The sequence below is a fragment of the Rhipicephalus sanguineus genome, chromosome 2, assembly GCF_013339695.2.
Source record: "Rhipicephalus sanguineus isolate Rsan-2018 chromosome 2, BIME_Rsan_1.4, whole genome shotgun sequence".
Taxonomy (NCBI): domain Eukaryota; kingdom Metazoa; phylum Arthropoda; class Arachnida; order Ixodida; family Ixodidae; genus Rhipicephalus; species Rhipicephalus sanguineus.
The window spans coordinates 120,787,998-120,812,444 of NC_051177.1; the positions used below are offsets into that span (position 1 = coordinate 120,787,998).

Below are 24,447 nucleotides of genomic sequence, written 5' to 3' on the forward strand. Positions count from 1 at the left end.
AAAATAACCGGATCGCGACGCATAAGTTCTTTTATTCATTTTTTTAAAGCTAGTTTTCTACGCAGTGGGCTGAATAGTGCGCACGCCGCATCGTCCAAGAACTGGGGCGCACTGCGCTAGTGGATGATAAATATGATATATATAATTAGAACACATATTATTAGACCCACGTACTCACGCACATAGAACTTCTAAGGGTAAAAAAAAAAATCCTAATTTGAAGCCGCGGAGTATCCCCGCTGACGAGAGCTTTCGCGCGTTTTTTTTCTCGTTCTTGTCACATTGCGCTTTGCCAGCTTTGCTTCGTTTTCGATAGCGGTTGCGTTTAGCGCCCGCCACGCCATCGTTTGGCTCTGCCGTCAACCCTGTGAGTGCATTGAACCCGCCAAGGGAGGCCGCGCTTTGCGGTTTTTTGCGGCGCGCATGTTTCATGTTGACTCGGTGAAAAATGCTATGACCCTAGCTGCGTCATGTCCACGGCACCTCGCTTAAGCTGCCTCATCGTCTTGAGCGGCTCTAAGGACGGTGAGTATACGGAGTCCCGCTATCCGGGCGTACTTCTTGACGCGTACGGCGGCCTACTTGAGGTCGTGGTGGGCTAGACGACGTTGAGGGGGGGAGTGTGCTTCCTCCCCTGCCTAGGCCTAAAAGCGCAGACGAATTCTCGCCGTTCACCTTCGCTTCCCGAGGACAACCGGTGTCGCTTTGTTCCGATTTCCCCGTGCTCAGCACGCTACGACTGGCGCTTGAAAGCGCAGCCGTTGCTTTGAACTTTTGGCGTTTCAAAATGAACTCTGCTTGAACTCGGAATCCCGTCGTCCCATTTTCCACATCGCCGATGCGCGCGGGATAAACTGCGCGGCGGCTTGCCATTTCGCCTTCTGTCGCACGCGAGATATCTCACGCCTACACACGCACAAAGTATTAATATATAGAGCGAGTGACACTGTCACTATGTTGTGGCTCGAAACGTGCGCAGTCTCTCGGCGTCCCTTATCACAAACACGGAAACGCTCGCATGCTGCGCCGTTGTTGACAGTGTGGTGTTTGACCCGTCTTTGAAATGCGCGTTTGCGCCTTCGTTTTTTTTTCTTTCCTTTTTTGCAGGAAACTCGGCCCCTTCGTTTATACAGACGTTCACGCTACTGCACAGCACATTCACGGTCCAAATAGCCACGCCAGGGGTGAGTAGCACGCCGATGTGTGGGACGCGACTTGGAAAATCGCGCTTCAGCTGTTTCCGTTCGACAGTGACGACATTTTAAGGAGAGAAAAGATAGAGTGAACGTTTCACTTCAAAAATTGCAAAACAGTTCATTTATCATTTTGTGTGCACAATTGCCTACTTTCCCTTCACATTTACAAGTGAGATATTTATTTCTCAGTCGTGCTATTTATAATACAGGAGTTCGCTTGTTGTGACTCTACCACCCACTGAGTGTCTGAGTATTCAGTATATAAGCAACTCTCTGCAAGAAAAATATGTAATTGTTGCGAGCATATAGTAGTCTCGTAGCACTTGTATGTCAACAGTAAACGACAAAGTGAACCTTGTTGTAGGATATATCTAATGCTCTCGTTGTCCATTGTGCAATTTTAATCAATTGGCCATTTTTCAACTCAGAGGTCATGGTATTACTGAAATCCTAGTTTGATCCTAGTTGTTTGCTGCGACAAGACTGATTGAAGCAGGAAATGTTTCCTTCCTTGAGGTAGCGAGTGCACAGAACTGTTCTTTGTAATTCCGCAGCCTTTAACGGGACTTTGTTATTACTTTGATAACGTCAGCATACAGCAAGGAAGCCTTGCACGTGATTGACCTCTATAATGCAGTCAGTAATTGTTTTAAACAACCCACAATTGTGTACACACTATATAAAAAATTCAGTGTTGTGTCTACAAAAGTACATTACACCCGCTTGCCTTATTGATCTTGTCGCAACAACCTTTTTCTGTTTTTGCTAAACACTAAAGCTCCTTCTCTGCTTTGCCTGTACACATTTGAGGTCAAACTGCATTGACGTTAACGTGGACTTTAACTCTGCTTGTGATTCCGGGGTACGTTTCTTGATTGATTGTGGAGCAAGAAAACTCTTGCATGCATGGTGCTGCTGCGATTGAACGCTTGTCGCATTCCTTTCACATTCATGAGTCCTAAGTTTGATCACCGTTTCAGGTTAACATTCTGGATGCTGACCGATTCAACATTTAAAGCATTGTCAAGTTCACTTTCATTATTTTCATTTTTTGTTCCTTTCTCTAATCCCATGTGCAATCATCTCTCCTATATGCAACAATTTCTAGTTCCTTCGACAACGGGATGAAGAATTGTTGTGCACTGAAGAGCATGCATTGATGTCGTTGCCTATTGCCGACAATAGGTGCCTGTGTGACTTTGCCCTATAAGTTGGTACAGACGCTCAGTACGTATATTCTGCTGCTGATGAAGAAAATGTATACTTGATTTTAGGCCGTGAAAGCCACATTTCCATAAATCTGGAATGCACGAACGCTTATGGGCCATGCCTTGGACACATGCGAAAGAACCTCAATTTACCAACATTAATAGCTCTCCACTACAACTTCTCGTGCAGTGTTTACTGCTTTGGGAAGTTAAAACTGATCAATCAATGGTCTATGTCTCAATTCTTGGTCATGACAATGCATTGTTCCCTACAGTGCTCTGTTATCCATTAAGCCGAAGATTCAAAAGAGGCCATCCAGGCTGCATGTTTCAGGAAATGGCTGCGAAGAGGAATAACTTCGGTTTTCAGACACCAACGAAGAGCCGCCATCGTGCATCGCACAAACGAACTGCCAGGTGTATAGACCTCGCTGACTGTACTTTCAAAATACCTTTTTTGCTCAAGTTTTCGCCATGTGTATGAATGTGCCATTACTGATGGCACAAAAGGAAGGGCTGAGTGGTTCATTGGCTCCTTCACAGTCGCAGCTATCATAGCAGCTGACACACAAACTCCCCCGGCAGGACGAGGGATGCTTGCCACTACATTCTGGACTTGTGACAGGCTTCAAGTACATCCAAAATATTTGTAAACACGTGCTATGGCACCTCTAGTGCACGTGTGCATGGGCCAAAATGTGTCACTGTACTTTGTTTTCGTGCTGAAGCTGCATCATTGGAGACAGTAAGTGGCTTAGAGCAACCTACAAGATCTTTAATAACTGTTGCAAGCGGTTGATGGCAGGTAATAATGGTTGCGTGTTGTTGTTGAGCGCAGAAAATCTGCACTGCACAACATTGAGAACTGGAAATTGGTTTACGGAGTGTTCTTTGCACCGTGTATTATGTTCGTGCGTCTGGTGTTAACACATTATTCTGCGATAGCTTAGCGGCAAATTCAAGTTATGCGAAAACAACTTCTCTTGTGTGCTTTGCAGGGGCGTCCCTTGGAGTTCGTCAACCAGGATGAACAAAGCCGACGTTGGCTGAATGACTTTCGTATGAAAGTCTTTGCGATCCCCATTGGACTTCACACTGTGGACCGTAAGTGTCCAAAGACACTCTTTGCATTTTCACATGTCACGTTTGTGGACATGGGGTAGGTTGATTGGTAGTGGTGGGCATTAATCTGTAAACCTGCGTAGAGATGTACGTGTGCTATATTTCAAAGCTTATTCATTGTGGGGAAAGCTCAGGTGTATGCTAGGATATTGGAGTAAACCACAAGTGTAAGTTCCCACAATGGCATCGTATAACAGTACAAGAAAGAATGGCTCTGTGTCAATACAGTGTGTACGTATGGAGGTAGGTGGTTGTACGTCGGCACAAACTGAAACTTGAACAAAATAAGATAATAATACGTTGTGTTGATTATCGCTGTACATAAAAGAAATGTTACAAGTATAAACCTTTTATATTATTGAGACAGCCTACAGGTCGAAAGATTGGTTGTGTGAACAGTTCTAATGACCAGTTTTTCCACTTCCATGCCTCTAGTAACATGCTCCTTTTTTGTTGTTTTGCAGCTGAGATATATCGAAATTTTCATAATGAATGAAATCGCAAGAAGTTGAGATTTTGAATGATTTTAACATATACTTGTTCTAGTGTATGCCGCACAACCGAGTGCAAAATGGAACACCTTACGAAATCGACATTAACTTGGATTGAATGTAAACAAGCAACAACCACCTACATCACGAGTATATGTTGGCCAACACGCTGCTTGCATGTGCTCTGTGCCGCTCTTGTCAACACAAGCACTCACAAGGACGTGTTGCGGCTTGTGGTACGGCACTGTTGTGTGTGGTTACACAACCGGCTGTGTTTACAATAATACTTCCCTTGCCCCACCTTTCTAACTGCTCTCCTAAACCGAAACTGCAACTGGGCACTATTAAGACGTCTTCAGTAATGAACTGTTGTGCACTTGAGAAAACAAAGTTTTCAGCTGTGAGAAGTGGGTTGTTGGCTAACAGTTGCAACAAAAAAAAAACAAGATGCAAAATTTTTGTATCATTGCTCCTTTAAATAACACATGTTGTACAAAGCGGTCCACTGTTAAAGGGAACATTGGAGCGTGTGGCGGCAGCTCGGCGCCACCGCCGGACAGCAGCTGCAACGAGTTTCGCAGGCGCAGTGTGCGCTGTGGGCCGTGCTCTTTCGTCGTCCTCTGACGTCCGCTTCTGCGCTTCGAATCGTCGCGAAGCGAACCGTTTGTGCGACGAAAGATCACGGGGCTCACTGGCGCGTGCGCGAAACTCGTTGCAGCCGCTGGCCATTGGTGGCGCCGAGCTGCCACCACACGCTCCGATGTTTCCTTTAACAGTGGACCGCTGTGTACATCATGAAACAAGGTGCTGCGCAAAGGAAACACGGACAAGGAAGTGAACGAGGACGGGCACAGCACCTTGTTTCATGATGTATGACCGACTCGCCCAGCAACATGCATTACTGTGTACATGTTATTGTGAGAGTGTTGTCACTGCAAGTGGTGCTTTGGGAAGGAACAAATCTGACAGCATTGTTGAATGTACCTCCACTGCTGCTCTCATCAAGAAAGAGTGAAACTGAACTGCTGTTGCTTAGGTAGAAGGGATACCTAAGGGTGCATTATATACAAACCTTTACAGGTTTGTATATGGTGTACAGGCTCATCCACTCTTAGGGTGAACACCGCTCAGCATGGCAGCGCTCTGCAGAGCGCCAGTGCATCCGGCACGGCCACACATTGAAACAAAATGGCGCAGGCTCACAGGAGCGCGCTGCTCTTGCTATACTACGGCAGAACAAGAGTTGTGTGCTCCAGTGTTGTAGCAGGCGATGCAAAGCACCTCCCGTGGGTCCTTGTGGAGCTATGCCACTTTGCTACGATGTGCAGCTGCGCCATATGTACTGGCGCTCTGCAGAGCACGGCCACGCTGAGCCGTGTTCACCCTAAGATTGGATGAGCTTGTACATTGCTGATTAGATGAGCAGGATAAAGTGGAGTACAGAGTGCAACCTACTATACTAGCTTGAGTTATTAGCTGGCACAGCCTGCGTGAAATGCAACTGGAGGCGGTGATTGTCTGAGCGTCATCGGTCGTGTTGGTGGTTGGATGCCGCTGTACTCCGGAAGGTGGCACTTCGCTAATGTGACTTCACTGTGCCGCGCGTGTGTGCCTGCTATGTTGGGGTACACCCGTGCCTTAAGGTTTTCAACGTTTCTGCCGAGGGACTAATTGGGTGCCCGTCTCTGTGCAGCCAACCGGTACTCGTGCCTGATTCTGCCCCACAGTCCAGGAGCGGTCCATGACCTCTGGGAGAATAAAGACCTTGGTCAGATCCTCAGGCACTTTATACAAGAGAAAAGTGAGTTCCTTGCTTTCCACTGGTGTTCAAACCTGGGTTTGTGTGGTTTTCGAAACAAGTGGCAGAGTCCACTTGGGGTAATGTTTAGAGAATCATCTCTATAAAATACGACCTCACCATGAATATGAGCGGCTGGATCTTACTCGGCCACTCATATTTTACAGTGGCACAGGGATCAATGAGCCAAAGAGACTATCATTGCAGTAACCAAGTGCTATATTCTACTCCACTTCAGGTGTATATTCTTGGCAGTAGTATAACAGTGAATGTGTTGCCTTGGCCTGAACCCTCGACAAACACACACAAAAAAAATTTATATCATTGTGCTTGGCAAGGGGTTGACTCCTCTAGCATTGTGGTTCGACAGAGTATCATAGGAGGCTGCTACCATAGTCCAGTAACATGGTGTTATGTAAAAGCAATGGGGTATGCCAGAATACCAAACACACCATAGCTCTCTATTTATTCGTTTCCGCATAGGTGTGTCCGCAGGGGGAGGAGGGCAGAGGGTGTTGCCCCCACCCCCTTCCCAAATACCTCATATTGGCACAGCATTCTGATCCTAAAGGCCTCAGTGGGAGGGGGTTGCAGTGACATTTTACCCCCCGCCCCTCTGGAAAACCCTGCTTACGCCTATGCATTTGCGTATTCCGTTTGTCTCATTAATACCTATTTCAATGAAAGCAGGTGAATGAATTTCTTTTGTAGTGCTCCTAGCACACATTGAATGTTGCCTATTGCCATTGCTGTTGCTATTAAAAGGTTAGCATTAAAAGAGGCAGGCAGTCTGTTTCTCTATGAGTGAAAGGCAGCAAAGATTACGCTGTGTTTGTGGAAAACGAAAGCGTTATTGCTGGCGTTAAGGAGTTCGTGGGATTACTTGCCGCTTTTGCACATAATGCAACGTGCCATTGAATATGGGCAAAGCTGGTGGCACTCGCACCACAACATGAAATTTGATAATAACCATATGGAGCCAACAGATGACGAAGCCAAGGAAAACCAGGAGGTGTTATCTGCGGTCTCTTATTGAAGTGTAGCAATTGTAAGGTACGGGGAAATGGAGGTGGATGAAAAGCAACTTGCCGCCAGTGGAAGCCAAACCCATGACTTCCACATTATGCATGCAGTGCAAATAAACCACTTATGCAATGACAGCTGTATGCTGGTGTGCACCGGCCTGTATGCTGTTTGGTGACTGTAAAGTTAGCCTTCCCACGAGGCAATTTGTTGAGCTATTGTTGCACAGGCTGTTTTATTTTTTTATTGATCACTGTGTGTGTCTACAAAAAATTGTGTGTTCTATGAAATTAGACATGTAGATGTGTATCCTGTGATGATGTCAAGCGCTAGCACATGCACTTCATTTTTTTCTTCATACAAAGGATGATTCCTGGTAGCATAGTTTGCATGAAAATTCAGTGTGGGTAAGTAGGCTTGCAATTTATAAAGAAAAGGTGTGTTACCCTCCCTGTCTGGTCCAATAAGACAGCACAGTACCTTTTGTTTCATACTGAGCTGCTTGCAGATTTAGTCGGGAGATTGCTCGTGTTGTTGAGTATATGCATCAGTGTTGTATATAACTGTCTGCTCTCTTGCTTTTGGTCAGAACCAATCTGTGCCATTGGCATGGGAGTTGCCGGTCTGTTCTCTGCCATGGAGGACTCCGACGTCTGGAGCTTCCGTCGGTGCACCTTGACAGCCGTGAGTTCCACTGCTTGCTGTGCACATGCTCCCAGCAGTCGGCTGTTCAGTAATCTAGTGATGTGTCGCATTCACATATGCTGTGTGCAAGCCCATTAGATTTGGCAAAATGTGTCGCAGGGGTCGGGGCGTCTTTTTTTTTTTTAGAGAGTGGGTCAAAGCGAAAAAAGACACTGTCACATGAAGCTGACAGAAGTGATGGCTTGACCACTGTTTGGCCTGGCAGTCAAACTGTGCATACAAAGTTAGGAATTGTAAGTGTAGCTATGTATATGCCTCGGTTACTACTACAACTGTGATGTGGTACTACATGTAGATATTTTTTCTGACAAAAACAAAACAAACAAACAATATACCACATCACATTATTTGAACATTCAGTCGAATGCTGGGGATATGACAGGTGCCAAATAATAGGGCATATGTGAATGATGGATAGCTGGCTGCATTACCGTAGGTCTTTACTGTCATGGCTAAAGGTACCAATACAGCATGGCTTTAACAGACGTGAACTATTCATGCATTGTAGGGAGCCAGCACTGCGACACAGAGTCTAGTTTTCAGAAGGACACGTGGCAATTTCACGTCAGCAACTCTCCACCGCTAATGTTGAGGCACGTGCGTCCAGTGTCTGACATGAACAGACATTGGCATGCAACACTTCCTAGCATCAAACATATTGCCACGCCCACTTCTTGTTTCATTTTATGTTTTTTGGGTTTGACCAGCAAGGACGGTTATCAACGCTCGAGGCTGTCCGCGAAGCAGTGTTCGAGAAGCTTCTCGATTGTAGTAGATCGTTTTGTTAAGATTTTGCGCCGCACGCGAATGTTCCAGCTTTATCGAGAGATAACGCCGCCACCAGCGATATCGCTGGAAAGTTCGATAGCGCCTGTATAAAAGCCGACGCACTTGGCCGCTGGTCAGTTGATCGACGGTCGACGCTCTGCTCGACGCTATCAGTGTATTGCTGTAGTTTGAGTTTGAGTTTCCCGGCCACAAGTTCGGCCAAATACACAGTTTCATCTCGGACGTGCTGACTGCTGTCTTCGTCGACGTCACGACCACGTGACATCTGGTGGAGGTGCTGCTTCATGATCCGGACGCCACCGCGGAGCGCTGACCCAAGCCCAAGCCGCGAAGAAGACGACTCTAAGGACAACCCGGATCCTCGAACCAGTCGCCGGCAGAAGGGACTACAACCAGAGTACGGGCTCCTTCCCGAAAACGCCAGGCAGCCGAAGACCGTCACATCGACCGCCGAGACGATGACAGACCCCCTGCCGCCTACAACGGTAGTGATGCAACAGCCAAGGGAGCCACCAACTTTCCGTGGATCGTCGTTTGAAGACCCGGAGAGCTGGCTGGAGACGTACGAGCGAGTCGCCGCCTTCAACCACTGGGACACTGAAGAGAAGCTGCGCCACGTCTACTTCTACTTAGAAGACGCCGCGAAGACGTGGTTCGAAAACCATGAATCGAGCCTTCAATCCTGGGACCTCTTTCGGACGACGTTCCTCAATACCTTCGCGAGCATTGTCCGCAAGGAAAAGGCCGCTGCTTTGCTGGAGACAAGAGCACAGCTACCGAATGAGACGGTCACTATCTACACGGAAGAGATGACGCGACTTTTCCGCCTGGCCGATGCTGCCATGCCTGAGGAAAAAAAGGTGCGCTTCCTTATGCGGGGAGTGAAACAAGACCTCTTTGCAGGATTGGTGCGCAACCCACCGAGAACTGTCACCGAATTCCTAAAGGAGGCTACAACTATTGAAAAATCCCTCGAGATTAGGACGAAGCAGTACAACCGCTCAGCCTTGTCGACAGGCTACACCGAAGCGCACTCGCTAGGCACCGACGACCTACGGGAAACCATCAGAGCGATAGTGCGGGAGGAGCTGCGCAAGCTGTTGCCTTCAGCGCAGCCTCAAGTGGATTCAATCACCGACATGGTCCGCGAGGAAATCCAGCAGTCGCTGGGCACCCCCTATGCAGCGCAGCCGCAGCTGCAAGCAATGAACTATGCTGCTGCAGCCCGACGCAACGCCCCTCCTCGCCCGCGTCAAGACGCCGCGCCGCCGCAGCAGTTCCGCCGCCACCACCAACGACGCCATACCGCCCGCCGACAGGACAAGGATGCGCCCCCCGAAAGACCGACGTTTGGCGTGCCCCTGACAACCGCCCGCTCTGCTACCACTGCGGGGAGGCCGGCCACACGTACCGCCGCTGCCAATACCGACAGATGGGGCTACGCGGATTCGCCATCAACGCGCCGCGCCCGGAGCCAGGCGAACGGCCTCGCGACATTGACGACTACCTCACCGGAACACAGTGGCAAGAACGACGACCTTCCCGATCGCCGTCACCCGGCCGCTACATGTCACCGCGCCGCCGGCAGTACACGGGCCCAAACCGGGGCCGGTCGCCTAGCCCGTATCCGGGAAACTAAGGGCAGCAACCGATGGAGGTGCGGTTGCTGTACGACGAAATGCCGAAGATCCTCTGCGGCCGCCGCCGACGACAACGCGACGAGACCTTCAGAACACGACGCAAACCGGACGGAGCCCTCACGATGAAATTTCGCGGCCCGAAGAAAACCTGACGACGCAACGTCGAAACAGCGGGACCAATCGACGAAGCCGTGAACCGACGCCACGACCTAACCGCAACGCAAGACGACGGACTAGCGACCTCGATGTTCTTATCGACGGCCACAGCGTCACAGCTCTCGTCGACACCGGAGCCGACTATTCCGTCGTCAGTTGGCCATTCGCCACCAAGCTGAAGAAAGTAAAGACCGCTTGGAGTGGACCCGAAATCCGGACAGCTGGAGGCCACCTGATAACACCGATTGGTGTCTGCACGGCGAGAGTCACCATCGATAACCGGACTTATCCTGCGAGCTTTGTAATCCTACAAAACTGCTCCAGGGATGTGATACTCGGAATGGACTTCCTAAGTGACCACGGCGCCGTTATCGACCTGAGGTCTGAGTCGATAACACTTACCTCAGACAAAGCGCTCCCACCCCACGCGACGGCAAGGAACCATGCACTGAAGGTGATAGAAGAGCAGGTGACCGTTCCACCGCGCTCCAGCGTCATTATTTCCGTCGGCACCGAAAAACCTGCGAACCTTGAAGGCGTAATAGACGGCGATCAGCAACTACTCCTGAACCGTCAAATTTGCGTCGCAAGAGGTATCGCCGAGCTGCATGACGGTAAAGCAAAGGTACTGCTGACAAACTTCAGCCACGAATATAGGCACCTCAACATGGGTGCGACGGTTGCCTACATCGACGAATGTGTAGCCGCCAGCGATGCTTTCGCCCTCTTCGATGCTGCTGAACCTGCTTCGACGAACAGAGGTCCCGAACCGGATTTTGACGTCAACCCGAGCCTTCCGAAGATCAAACAAGACCAGCTCAAAACCCTGCTCCGGCAATACAAGGACTGTTTCTCGTCGTCATCTCGGGTCCGACAAACGCCCCTTGCTAAGCACCGCATTATAACAGAAGAAAATTCTCGACCACTCCGACAGAGCCCCTACAGAGTTTCGACGCAAGAACGTGAGGCCATAAAGAAACAAGTGGACGAAATGCTTCGCGACGACATCATCCAGCCTTCAAAGAGTCCGTGGGCGTCACCCGTGGTGTTAGTGAAGAAGAAGGACGGGACACTGCGCTTCTGCGTGGATTATCGGCGCCTGAATAAAATCACGAAGAAGGACGTGTACCCCCTCCCACGGATAGACGACACCCTGGATCGACTTCACAACGCGACGTACTTTTCGTCGATGGACCTCAAGACCGGCTATTGGCAGATCGAAGTAGACGAAAGAGACCGAGAAAAGACCGCTTTTATAACGCCCGACGGCCTCTTTGAGTTCAAGGTCATGCCTTTCGGTCTTTGCTCGGCACCTGCGACGTTCCAGCGCGTCATGGACACCGTACTGGCCGGATTGAAGTGGCAGACGTGCCTTGTGTATTTGGACGACGTCGTCGTGTTTTCCTCGACCTTCGACGAGCATCTCCGGCGGCTTGAGGCAGTACTTCAAACAATCAAGACCTCTGGACTGACCCTGAAGCCAGAAAAGTGCCGATTGGCATACGACGAGCTCCTGTTTCTGGGTCATGTGATCAGCAAGTCTGGAGTGCGCCCAGACCCGCGGAAAACAGCTGCCATCGCCGACTTTGCGCCACCCACCGACAAGAAGGCCGTGCGCCGATTTCTCGGCTTATGCGCCTATTACAGACGCTTCGTCAAAAACTTTTCACGGATCGCCGAACCACTGACGCTTCTCACGAAGGCTAACGTGGAATTCAGGTGGGAAACGGCGCAAGTGCAAGCATTTCAAGAACTTAAACGACGCCTGCAGACGCCACCCATACTTGCGCATTTCGACGATTGCGCCGATACGGAAATACACACCGACGCAAGCAGCGTAGGACTCGGTGCCGTACTTGTGCAAAAGACTGACGGGTTTGAAAGGGTTATCAGTTATGCTAGCCGGTCGCTATCCAAGGCAGAAGCCAACTATTCCACAACAGAAAAGGAATGCCTTGCCATCATCTGGGCTACGTCAAAGTTTCGCCCCTACCTCTATGGCAGGCCCTTCAAAGTTGTCAGTGACCATCACGCCTTATGTTGGCTAGCTAACTTGAAGGACCCTTCAGGTCGTCTCGCACGATGGAGTCTGAGGCTTCAAGAATTTGACATTACCGTCGTGTACAAGTCCGGACGAAAACACTCTGACGCCGACTGCCTGTCCCGAGCCCCCGTCGACGCGCCGCCGCAAGAGGACGACGACGACTGCTTCCTCGGAACTATAAGTGCCGACGACTTCGCCGAAAGGCAACGAGCCGACGCGGAACTAGGGGGCCTTATGGAGTACCTCGAGTGCAAGACCGCCGTTGTTCCGAAGGTATTCAAGCGAGCACTGCCGTCGTTTTTCTTACGAAACGGCGTTCTCATGAAGAAGAACTTTTCGGCACTTCGAACCGACTACCTTCTTGTCGTGCCCTCATCATTGCGACCAGAGGTCCTCCAGGCCCTACACGACGACCCGACGGCTGGGCACCTCGGTGTTGCCCGCACGCTCGCCAGAATACAGGAAAAATACTACTGGCCACGCCTTGCTGCCGACGTCGCCCACTACGTTAAGACTTGCCGAGATTGCCAGCGACGGAAGACACCGCCGACGAGGCCCGCGGGACTACTGCAGCCAATCGAACCACCTCACCGGCCGTTCCAGCAAATCGGAATGGACCTCCTGGGGCCGTTCCCAACGTCGACTTCCGGCAACAAGCGGATCGTGGTAGCAACTGACTACCTCACCCGCTACGCCGAGACAAAGGCCTTGCCCAAAGGCAGTGCCGCCGAGGTAGCCAAGTTCTTCGTGGAGAACATCGTCTTGCGACATGGCGCCCCAGAGGTCCTCATCACAGACAGAGGTACCGCCTTTACTGCGGACCTAACTCAGGCGATCTTAAAATACAGCGAGACGAGCCACCGCCGCACCACCGCCTACCACCCGCAGACCAATGGCCTCACCGAGCGTCTAAATAAGACCATCGCCGACATGCTGGCCATGTACGTCGACGTTGAGCACAAGACGTGGGACGCCGTCCTTCCGTACGTGACCTTCGCTTACAACACGGCCGTCCAAGAAACGACGCAGATGGCGCCGTACAAGTTGGTCTACGGAAGGAGCCCGGCGACGACGCTCGACGCCATGCTACCGAACGTCACCGACGAAGAAAACCTCGACGCCGCGGCTTACTTACAACGTGCCGAGGAAGCTCGACAGCTCGCCCGCCTGCGCATCAAGACCCAGCAGCACACCGACAGCCGTCGCTACAATCTTCGACGACGCTTCGTGGAATACCAGCCCGGTGACCGTGTCTGGGTCTGGACGCCGATACGCCGACGTGGGCTTAGCGAAAAACTCCTTCGGCGATACTTCGGCCCATACAAGGTTCTTCGACGTCTCGGCGCTCTTGACTACGAGGTCATCCCGGACGGCATTACCAACTCCCAGCGACGCCGCGCACGACCTGAAGTCGTTCATGTCGTGCGCCTTAAGCCGTTTTTTGCACGTTAGCGACCCTGGGGACTCTACTTTTACCTTTGTTATTGTAATTTATTTATGTATGCACTTGTTTTTTTTCTCTCTTCTTTGATCTTTCACAAGCATCGGGACGATGCTTTTTCAGAGGGGGGCAATGCCACGCCCACTTCTTGTTTCATTTTATGTTTTTTGGGTTTGACCAGCAAGGACGGTTATCAACGCTCGAGGCTGTCCGCGAAGCAGTGTTCGAGAAGCTTCTCGATTGTAGTAGATCGTTTTGTTAAGATTTTGCGCCGCACGCGAATGTTCCAGCTTTATCGAGAGATAACGCCGCCACCAGCGATATCGCTGGAAAGTTCGATAGCGCCTGTATAAAAGCCGACGCACTTGGCCGCTGGTCAGTTGATCGACGGTCGACGCTCTGCTCGACGCTATCAGTGTATTGCTGTAGTTTGAGTTTCCCGGCCACAAGTTCGGCCAAATAAACAGTTTCATCTCGGACGTGCTGACTGCTGTCTTCGTCGACGTCACGACCACGTGACAATATACAGTAAAAGCTCGTTAATTCGGATTTCTAGGGACCGGAAAAAATGTCCGAATTAACCGAATGTCCAAATTATTGAATGGCCGAAATAAACACAATAAATGCACGAGTTTCTTCAACATACCTTTACTTAACAAAGTAATCGCGGATGCTTGTCTGTTTTCGAGCAGAAATTCGCGCGGACACAATTTTTCTGAGCCCTTCAAGGTGCTCAGCAGCTCGCATGATGTCTGCAGTACCGCAAAAGTTTCACCCGTCATCCACGCTTTTCGGTTGCCACGGTAATCCACGGGAAGATTGTTGATGTTCTTAAAGCAGCGTGGCTTTTGAACCTTTCCGATAACGAGAAGCGGCAAGCGCTCTGTTCCCGTCATGTTGGGGGATTAAAAGTACGGTTACTCGTTCCTTGCTTCTTGCCGCCGATTGAAGGATCCCCTTTCATCACTCTTCATCACTTCTTGTCGGGAGAGCCCGTTATTCAGAGCACGCAAAATTTCTACTTTGGTGGTGAAGTCCTTGGCCTCGTACTTGGGCCGCTTCGCCGGCGTTGCCATCGGTGGAGAGTGCGGTCGCACGAGAAGTTAGCACAAAAGCACCAGCAATGATCAAGCTAAAGGAGCCATACTGAAACGTTCCTCGATAAATCGGCGATCAACGATGCTATGGTGGCAGCACACCAACGGGAACAAAGCAACAAAACCCACACGCGAAAAAAAGGTGTTCAACCTGTCTCAATCCAAGCCAAGTCGATAATTGATGTCCATGGCGATGCTGCGTTTGAGCTTCACTTTTGTTCCGAATTGTTCTTTTTTCATTTTCGAGCCTCGCCAGCGGCCCGAAAGTCGCCGAATTATCCGATTTGCAGTCAAATCTGTCCGAAATAACGAGCGCCCAGTCTTATAGAGTGATGCGTATATTTACAGGGACCAGATGACGTGTCCGAATTAACCGATTTTCCGAATTAACGAGCTTTTACTGTATTGGAAAGCGTTGATACCGGCCCACATTTATCATAGTCAAATATGTTTCTGTCATTTTTGTGGCATTCCCACTCGATTGGTGTCAGCACGTTTCAGTTGCACGCTCCAACAGCTGTAGCACCTGCTGGCCAGTCCAGGTTCCCTGTATTCTCAGAATGAAGTGTGGCATTTGAAGCACGTGACTGCCTTTCTTTCACTATACAGTAAAAGCTCGTTAATTCGGATTTCTAGGGACCGGAAAAAATGTCCGAATTAACCGAATGTCCGAATTATCGAATGGTCGAAATAAACACAATAAATGCAAGAGTTTTTTCAACATACCTTTACTTTACAAGGTAATCGCGGATGCGTCTCTGTTTTTGAGCAGAACTTCGCGCGGACACAATTTTTCTGAGCCCTTCAAGGTGCTCAGCAGCTCGTATGCTGTCTGCAGTGCCGAAACAAAATTCTTTAAGGACGATTCGTCGCCATGCATCACTTCCTTGATGATTTGCTCATCAGTCAGAGAGCTGGCACTGGCAACGCCATCAATGCCGATATAATCGTGGAGTGTCACTGCATCAGGCATAACACTTCCGAAATCCTGCCCGTCATCGGCACCGTCGTTCGGCGACACTTCGGCCACTGCGGCATCGCTGGAGTCGGGTACAACAAAGCCACTGTGCCTGAAACAGTTGGCAATGGCGTGCGCAGGCGTGCTCTGCCACACATACGCGAAGAATGCTAACTGCGCTCAGGTGACTCACGTCGCATTGTTTGCCGACGTCATGGCACAGGAGCTACGTCTTGCCGGGAGAACCCATTTTTCAGGGCACGCAAAATTTCTACTTTGGTGGTGAAGTCCTTGGCCTCGTACTTGGGCCGCTTCGCCGGCGTTGCCATCGGCGGAGAGTGCGTTCACACGAGAAGTCAGCACAAAAGCACCAGCAACGTTCAAACTAAAGGAGCCGTACTGAATTGTTCCTCGATAAAACGGCGTTCAACGATGCAGCACACCAACGGGAACAAAGCAACAAAAATGACACCGCAACACCGCGCCAAACCCACTCGCTATCACGCGCGAAGAAAAGGCGTTCAACCAATCTCAAGTCAAGCCAAGCCGATAATTGATGTCCATGGCGATGCTGTGTTTGAGCTTCACTTTTGTTCCGAATTGTTTTTTCGTTTTCGAGCCTCGCTAGCGGCCCGAAAGTCGCCGAATCATCCGATTTGCGGTCAAATCTGTCCGAAATAACGAGCGCCCATTCTCATAGAGTGATGCATATACTTGCAGGGACCAGATGACGTGTCCGAATTAACAGATTTTCCGAATTAACGAGAGTCGAATTAACGAGCTTTTACTGTAATATATATAGACAAAGGACAGCATAGATAGCAACGCAGCAGCATAAAGAATTTTACAAACAAAGGCGTTAAAGCTTGTACAACTGTACCATGTAGCCGTCATGTGTAGACGGCGGCACTACCAGAAAAGACAGGCGCCAGGGTATCATGCACAGATGTTTGATAGTTTGCTGCATTCTTTGAAGTCCATTCACTGTCACGAAGGAATCACGTGAGACAGCAAAATTTTCCTTTACATGGACAGATGCTGGCATGGATTGAGCCAGAAACCCAATGTCAGTTGTGTCATTATCTCATAGGTGGTTTGTTGAAGCAAATGACCACATCAGCACTGTTCGTTCCTGGCCTCTGTGTTACATCAGCCAGCTCTTCAAATCATCATATCCACACTTTTGATAGGGAGCTTGGTCCTGTGTCATGGCTGCATTGCATTCTCCTTCACTGTCTCTAGAATGCTGTTATAGTATTAATTCCCGAGAAAGCAGTTTGGGATCATACTTCTGGAGCTAGCTCTTGCATCTGGCATTGGAACTTGTGAGGCACTCTTACCAGTCTTACCCGCCAAGCTGGTTTGGTAGTTATAGTGAACTGCTGACCCGAAGGTCGTGGGATCGAATCCTGGCTGCACCGGCCATATTTTTGATGGATGTGAATATGCTGAAGTCCTGTATACTTAGATTTAGGTGCACGTTAAAGAACACCAGGGGGTTGAAATTTCCGGAGCCCTACACTACAGCGTCCCTCATAATCATATCGCAGTTTTGGGACGTTAAACTCCAACACTTATTATTATTACCATTCTTTTATGGTGTTGCACAAAGACAGTTAAACCTCGATACAACTAAGTCGGTAAAATCGGCAATTTAACTTTGTTATATCAAAACTCCGTTGAATTAAAATTCAACCTTTTATGCAAAGTATAGTCACCGAAGGATTGATTTTTACACTGAAAGCACCACAAGGATGTTCATGCCTTCTTTTTTCTTTTATCCTCTTCCTATTTTACTTAACCCTTTGAGGGTCGATATTTTTTTCGAAATGCGTCCCCCCCAATGTGTACTTTTTTTATCGCTGAATTCAATTTTTCAGAAAAATCAATCTGAGAAAAAAATTGTCTGAAACTTTTTTGAATGACCGTAAAGTGACAAAAAGTCATTTGTGTTGTTACGTACACATGGTTGATTTGTGAGTAACAGCAAGATAAATTAAAAAAAGAAACCTATACAACTGTTAAAACATTATGCGTTGAAATAAACGTCTGTGTAATTCACAGGCGTAAAAAATAAGTGCACGAAGTGGCGTTAAATGGAAACACGGGGGGTAGAAAGGCCGCTTTTGATCCAGTCAGCATCATCTCGCCGCGCATGCTTTTGAGATGTCGCTCACTCATCATCATTTGAGTCTTAACTCATAACTCCTCGTATGACGGACTGACACTTGCTAAATCAGATTCTGATTCGGCAGTCTAGCGGCGATGCGGAGGAATTGCTGCTGGACTCACTTTTGCAGCCTAGAAACCGGGGCGCCCTTCCATAGCGCGAGTAAACTGTGCAGGTGAGCGCACTGAAGAAAACTGTGTAGTTGTGAGTGCATCCGGAAAACAAAAAGTCTGAAACCTATAATAATCATTCGTGTTATCGCCAACGAGACAGAAGCGGTTTTTGTGAGTCCCCGAAACAGGAAATGCAACCACAGCGGCATCATTTGTGTCAGTCAGTGCCTGCACGGAAACAGGCATAATCATGTACCAGGGAGCAATAAACGAGAGAGTAACAAATCGGTCACCTTTTGACAGATTCTAAGCTGGAAAGGCACCAGTTTTGCGGGCACCACAAGTGGGAACTGGCCGAAGAACGAAACTGAAACTAGCCGGCACACACAACTGTAGTAATGCATAAAAAAAAAACGGAGACACATCGGCGCAACAAAAAAATTCCGCGTATTATCACAGTGTGGCAGCACATGCCAAGCAAGAGAAATGATCGGAAAAGGTGCACATTTTAAACATACAGGAATGACGTACATGTACATCTTTGACCGTCTTGTGGCTGTTAGCGGCTGACGTACATGTATGTCTTTAACCCTCAAAGGGTCAATGATGCTCTAAGCGTGGCTTCCTCGAAAGGATGGGAGTGCAGTGTTCTGCAGCCATTTCGAACCTTGTGGACACGATAGCCACGAAGCAATCTGTGCACTTAGCTTGTTTTTTTGCAGTGCTCAGACCTGGTGAGGGGCCCTATAAAAATGACAAAAAGGCAAAAAAACAAACAAACTCAGGTTTCCAGCTGAGGTACAGTGTAATTTTAGTTTTACTACTATTTAACGTTAGAGGTTCAAATATTTCTGTTTTCCCCTTCAGACTATAATCCTAGTCCTTCCCTTTACTAACTCTGTAACGTTGTCAATAAGCACTTATTGAACATCCAGGACAGGACAGTTGAGGCAGGACAACAATGTAAAATAAATGCCTGTCTAGGGTCGTAGACAAATGTGCGATGTGTACTGTGCGACAACAATAGACTGTTGGTACTTTACGCATGCCCCATTGATTGTGTCTCATTGTTGTCTTTCACATCAGTTTGAATTTAGCATGTTTAGTCGTAGTTTTCTCACTCTATCACACACCTGATGCATCAGCTCAGTTTTCAGCATACTGCCGTGCCGTATACGGCTTGCAGCAGGTGATGCAGTTTTATGTGCTTGAATGCAGGTTTCTGTGTTTGAGCTTGCCCGCAGCCCTGACTTTGCCAACCTTCCTGTGATCCCCGAGGACGTCATCAAGGATCGAGGAGCGCTGTACAGCTGTGAGTAGTTCTCGTGACCCTGATTTATTACGCAGAGTGTATTGTGTTCGCTGGCACGATCGCCATTGTTGCAATATGCACGCCTGAACTCGCTCGCTCGCTCGGTTTTGGGACGTTAAACCCCAGATATTATTATTAACTCGCTCGCTTATCTCCGACACCACTGGATGTCCCGATGTCCCACAGTGGCCACAAACAGCAGTCGCTGGCTGATCCAGCACGGACATCCAGCACCTGGATGCATCAGGTGGAGCTGCGCTTTCTCTGGAAAATTTGGGAACGATGTGAAAATATGGCTCACCCACTACAAGTGTGCGGGCGAATACGATGGCTGGAACTCCATGGCTCCACTAGAGAATTGTCGTTCTCTTTCTCGTGGACACAGCGCTTTGTGTGGTTCAAGAACAACAAGGGTATTAACAATGTGGTACTACCTTGTCAGTGTCTTCACAGGGTGCTTTGGAGATTCAATTGTGAAAATTAAGCGGGGAGAGTGGATATTGCTCCAATGTGCTCAAGTCCCGGGTGGAACCTGAACCACGTACAGTAGATTCTCATTAAACGGAACCTGAAGGGACCAGGAAGATATGTTCCATTTAACAGGAGTTCCATTTACTGAGAGATGAACAAGGGTGCAGAAGACAAGTATGAAACCAATCTTGTCAGAAGCACTTGTTCCATTTAAGAGATTTCCATTTACTGAGAGTCTACTGTACATGGAGGCAATCATCAAGCTCTGTAAATCAGTCGATCCTTGAATGCTTGCAGAAAACAATGCTGTACACCTTCTCAATGGTATTGCCGAGGATCTAGACAACTGTACCTAATTGAAAAGGGGAGTCTCCACTCGGTTTCCAATCTCATCAAGCAGTGTTGTATGTTTGAGACCTTAAAGCTGTGCGGTATCACACTCAAGTTTGGGAGGTTGGGGAACGTCATGGTGGTTAAAAGCATTGACACCAGCTGCGCCTTCCAGTGTGGTCTTGCAGTAACTATTACGTGGACACGAAGAACTCGAAAGACACATCAAAGGGGTGGTTGTAGAACAGCTTGACAGTGCTCTCATCTAACCTACCATCGACACCTCGGGTGTTGGTCAGAGTGGTACGACACTGGGCACCATGTTTACCGAACCAAACTGCTTGCTATCCACAGAGTCCGATGAAAACGTAGTGCTGAATTCTGTTGTGTGCCACAAAAACAAAAAAAGATTTGGTTTAAAATTTCATGAAAGCAAGGCAGTATTCCAATACCAATATTCATGGTAGGCACATTTTCTGTATTGCAACATTGCCCGTGCAAAGTATATGCCCAAAGAAGTGAGCAAGATCTGGTCAGCAATTTTGATTGCCACTATGCATCAGTTTTATCACAGAACATCCACATAACCGATACTTTTCACATTGTTAAAATGCATCTTAACATTTTGCCGGTGATTGACTGATGCTCATTATTTACAAAATGGACATGAAATATCACTATGGTTGCATGTTTTCATAGAGTTGGTACCTTAGACTTGTCCCATGTTTGCCTTGTGTCCTCACGATACCTCTGTTCACAATAATGATAATGCTTGGGACATTTTTCAGCTCTAATTAATCAGAGTTGTTTTACATAACCTTAGCTAAGCAGACAGTTGTAGCATATTGTGGCACTCATTTGTGTGTGTTCTTTGTATCTTTCATTGTTCATGCAACTTGTGTCGTTTCTCACGGTCAAGATTGTTTCCCACTACAGCATGGTTCATAATCACATTATCGTTTTGGCCCGTAAAACCTCAGATCTTTCATTTTTGTCCTTTCTTCACTCATTGCCTGCCATGAATTTATGCCATGCTGTCATAACTTGACTATTGTTCTAAAACATTGCCCATAGCGGCTTTGTGTATGCTGGCTAAGCCATGATGTGCATGCAGGTGGCGTGGATTAGCTAGCGTGCATGAAGCTGACATTGGCAGTAATGACAGAGTTCTAGTTATGCAGTCCAACTTCAACTAAGACTAAAGATGTTTCTTGCTGATGTCGGCACGTAGTGAATGCATGTTTATACGCCGTGAATTTTGGATATAACGAGTGTGTTGTCGTGTAGGATGTGACTTTTATGGGACTGTCTGGACTGTCTGGACTGTCTGCAGCAATGCTGTAGTGCCAATGTTGGCTCTACTTCTGCTGTTTTCCCTAGCTATACAGTAGGCTCACGATAATTCGAACTCAAGGGGACCTCAGAATTTCGTTTGAATTATCAGAATTTCTCATAAATGTGACTAGGCTTTTCTGCAGGACACTAGTGTATTGCAGCAAAAGGGACTTATGGAGCATTCGGCATGGGATCAGGAAAGTCCAGACCATCTTGCTTTTTGTTTTTTCGACACGAAAGTGTTTTATGCCGTTGTCCACCAATACTTGAGTGACGTATTTCCGTCACGGAAATGATGTCGAAAAAATGCAAACAATCAGATGGCAAAGAAAAAAATCCCTGTCTACGGGAGTTGAACCCACGACCTCTTTATCCACGTTAACAGATGCCAGGCACACTATCCACTGCACCACGGTCAGACACTCCGGAAGCTTTACATATGTGCTTTTATATCTCAAACTTTCCTCTCACAGTGCTCTTGGTCAGCGGCGTGGTGTCGCCCTCTGGGACTGGTAAAGGGAAGTAATGCATCATGACCATGGCTTCTGCAATTAGCTCCTGCAACGTGTCGTTGCTATGCATCTGTCCCATTCGACACGTTTCCAATAGGAGAAGTGCAATTGTGTTAACGCCTAACACCGCAAGGTGGCGACCTTAGCCCAAGTGTTGGCCTCGCTCATAGCATCCATCCATACGAAAAATAGCTCTGCGACATGCGCCTGCCTCGCCTGGCTGTAACACCGCGTTCCCTGCTTACGCTCGCCCCGAGAATTATCGCGGCTGGGCTACACGGGACACATGACGTGCATTGCATTTCCCTTTATTCCGGCCGTGGTGTTCAATAACTCTTTAACATGCCGCGGGATGGTGACCTCTGCGTACAACCAGCGACACTCTTCTGGCTGTCACACCGCTTTCTCCTATTACGCTCTCACCGTTGACTACTACAGCTACCACAAGGGTTTGTTTAATCATTGATCATGGACGTTAGTCGTTGGGATGGAGATGTACCACCAAGTGTGAGCGTGGGTACATTCACGTTAAATGGTGCTATAGCTGCCAAACACCAATAGACATTGTGCAAGCTCTCTTATATCAATGTACAGTAAACATTCAACTACTTCTGTAAGGACACGTTTTACTTTCATGTTATACCGATTCCTATGATGGAGGGCTCAACCATGTTTTTTTTTTCTTTCATCCTCGGTCAATATTCGATTGTTGGTGTGCATGGTTTGGCAAGTTTGGCTGTTTGTAGGCAGGCAGTCAGTTTTGTTGGTGACATAAAAATGTAAATGTTCAATCAGAAGAAACAACAGCAGCAGATATTTCCAGGCACAGACAAGCAAACAGTATGAATTAACTGAAATATACAATTATACACTGGAGCAATTTTAATTAGGCGGCTTTAAAATTGAAAACGTAGCAGGCCAACAAAAAATTAAAAATTTGTTTGAAATAACTGAAAGGTTGAATTATCAGAGGTTGCATTATCAAGAGTCTACTGTACTTCTAAGCTGTTATATTTCTTTAAAAGAATGCTGCATGGCTGAGACGCTATTTCTGGGCTGTTTCTAGCGAGTGACCCCGACGAAGTTCACGTGGTGGTGGACCGGCACCTGGTGACGGGCCAGAACGAGCAGTCCACCCTGACCGCAGTGCAGAACCTGGTGCTGCTGTGCAATCAGAAGCAGGCAGCCACACGCAAGGAGCGGCATCAGTGATGTCCTCCCTCCTTGTTGTGCCCACTGCACCTCTACCGTTCTCTCTATGCCGTGCTTCTGAAAAGTCGTTCTTATCGCGTGATTTATGTACAGTTGCCCAGCAATTGAGTGAATGTGATTGTCTGGTGAGGTTGTCCATACAGTGATTGTGTAGTGAGTCGGGGCAAAGACCAGGAACCATTTTTTAAAAATCGATGGCGTATCTTTTGCTGGGCATAGCTGGGTGTAAGCTTTGAGTCGAGGTAAATGGATGGCACACTATAGACCCACGTTTCTTCACATACTCACATCAGGCCCATTCTCATTGCAGAAGTAATTGCTTGCATACGGGTGTGAAAACTTGATTGCAAACGCCTTGATGTCACTGCGTCAAAGAAGGGAAAACGGCAGGTAGGTTGGATTACAGGCGTACTTGCCGAGTGTGGAGGTTGCCGGTACTTTGTTTGCTTTGTCTTTTCTCTCTTTCTTATTGGTACTGTAAGCAGTATTACATACTAAAGATGGACAAAAGTGTTAGGATGCGCGAGTGATGACATCAGTTGCGGGTGGTTGCCATTGTGGACATGCTTGTGCTCTAGAGAACTCTATGCAGTGCAAAACGATAGGTAGGAATCACGTCAGCCAATCAGTAATGAGAGCCAGTTCGTTCTAAGAAGGAAGGAGGGCTCACCTATTGTGCGCTACAAATCTTTTTGATGAAGCTTCCGCTCAGTCGCTGTTGTGCAGGACATGAAAGGCACAAAAACAAATAGGCCCTTCTTCTAGCTCTGTATTATAGTTGACTGACGTGCACTTTTACTGCATTGAGTTTACAGGGTGATGTGTGTGGTCCTAGGAACTTTTGTTCACTGCAGTACGCTGAGAGCGGTGTGTCCAAATAGCTGCATGCAGTTACCATACAGCAATTTTATCCTTGCTTTTAATCACTGCCCACTTTTCTTCAAGTCTGGCCAACCGTTAGACGGTGCTTTGCTTGTGTTGATTAAGCACGGAAGCTTCGTTTCTCCTGTGGTCTGTTCTTCCTGTCCAGTAACAGTATGCTGCTCAGTCATTCTCTCTTTTAATTTTCCCATGTTTTGTAGACCCTGTAGTCTCGTCTCTGTGCTCCCCATTGTTTGTACATGCAAAGTGCACTAATATATTTTTTTACAACCCTACCCCTTCCCACGAGCGTGCTGAATTGTTCACGTGCAGGAATAACTCGGTTGCAGTTCTTCTTTGTCTGTCCTGTCTCTACAGCATTGCTGCAGATGTTTGCATTCATAGCATCAAGATGAATCAAAGCAGAAAAATAAAGAGTATGGCCTGAAGTGCCCTATATGTA

At 48.1% G+C, this 24,447-nt stretch overlaps 1 protein-coding gene across 1 annotated transcript; it reads left to right on the plus strand.

Moving 5' to 3' along the window:
* The first annotated feature begins 308 nt into the window (after window positions 1–308).
* On the plus strand, window positions 309–24,447 carry LOC119383599 (glutamine amidotransferase-like class 1 domain-containing protein 1). Its single transcript, XM_037651845.2, has 7 exons — window positions 309–525; window positions 1,108–1,184; window positions 3,403–3,508; window positions 5,711–5,818; window positions 7,428–7,522; window positions 19,170–19,263; window positions 22,978–24,447. Exons 1-7 carry the CDS (start codon window positions 471–473, stop codon window positions 23,121–23,123), a joined length of 681 nt encoding a protein of 226 aa, XP_037507773.1. The 5' UTR covers window positions 309–470; the 3' UTR covers window positions 23,124–24,447.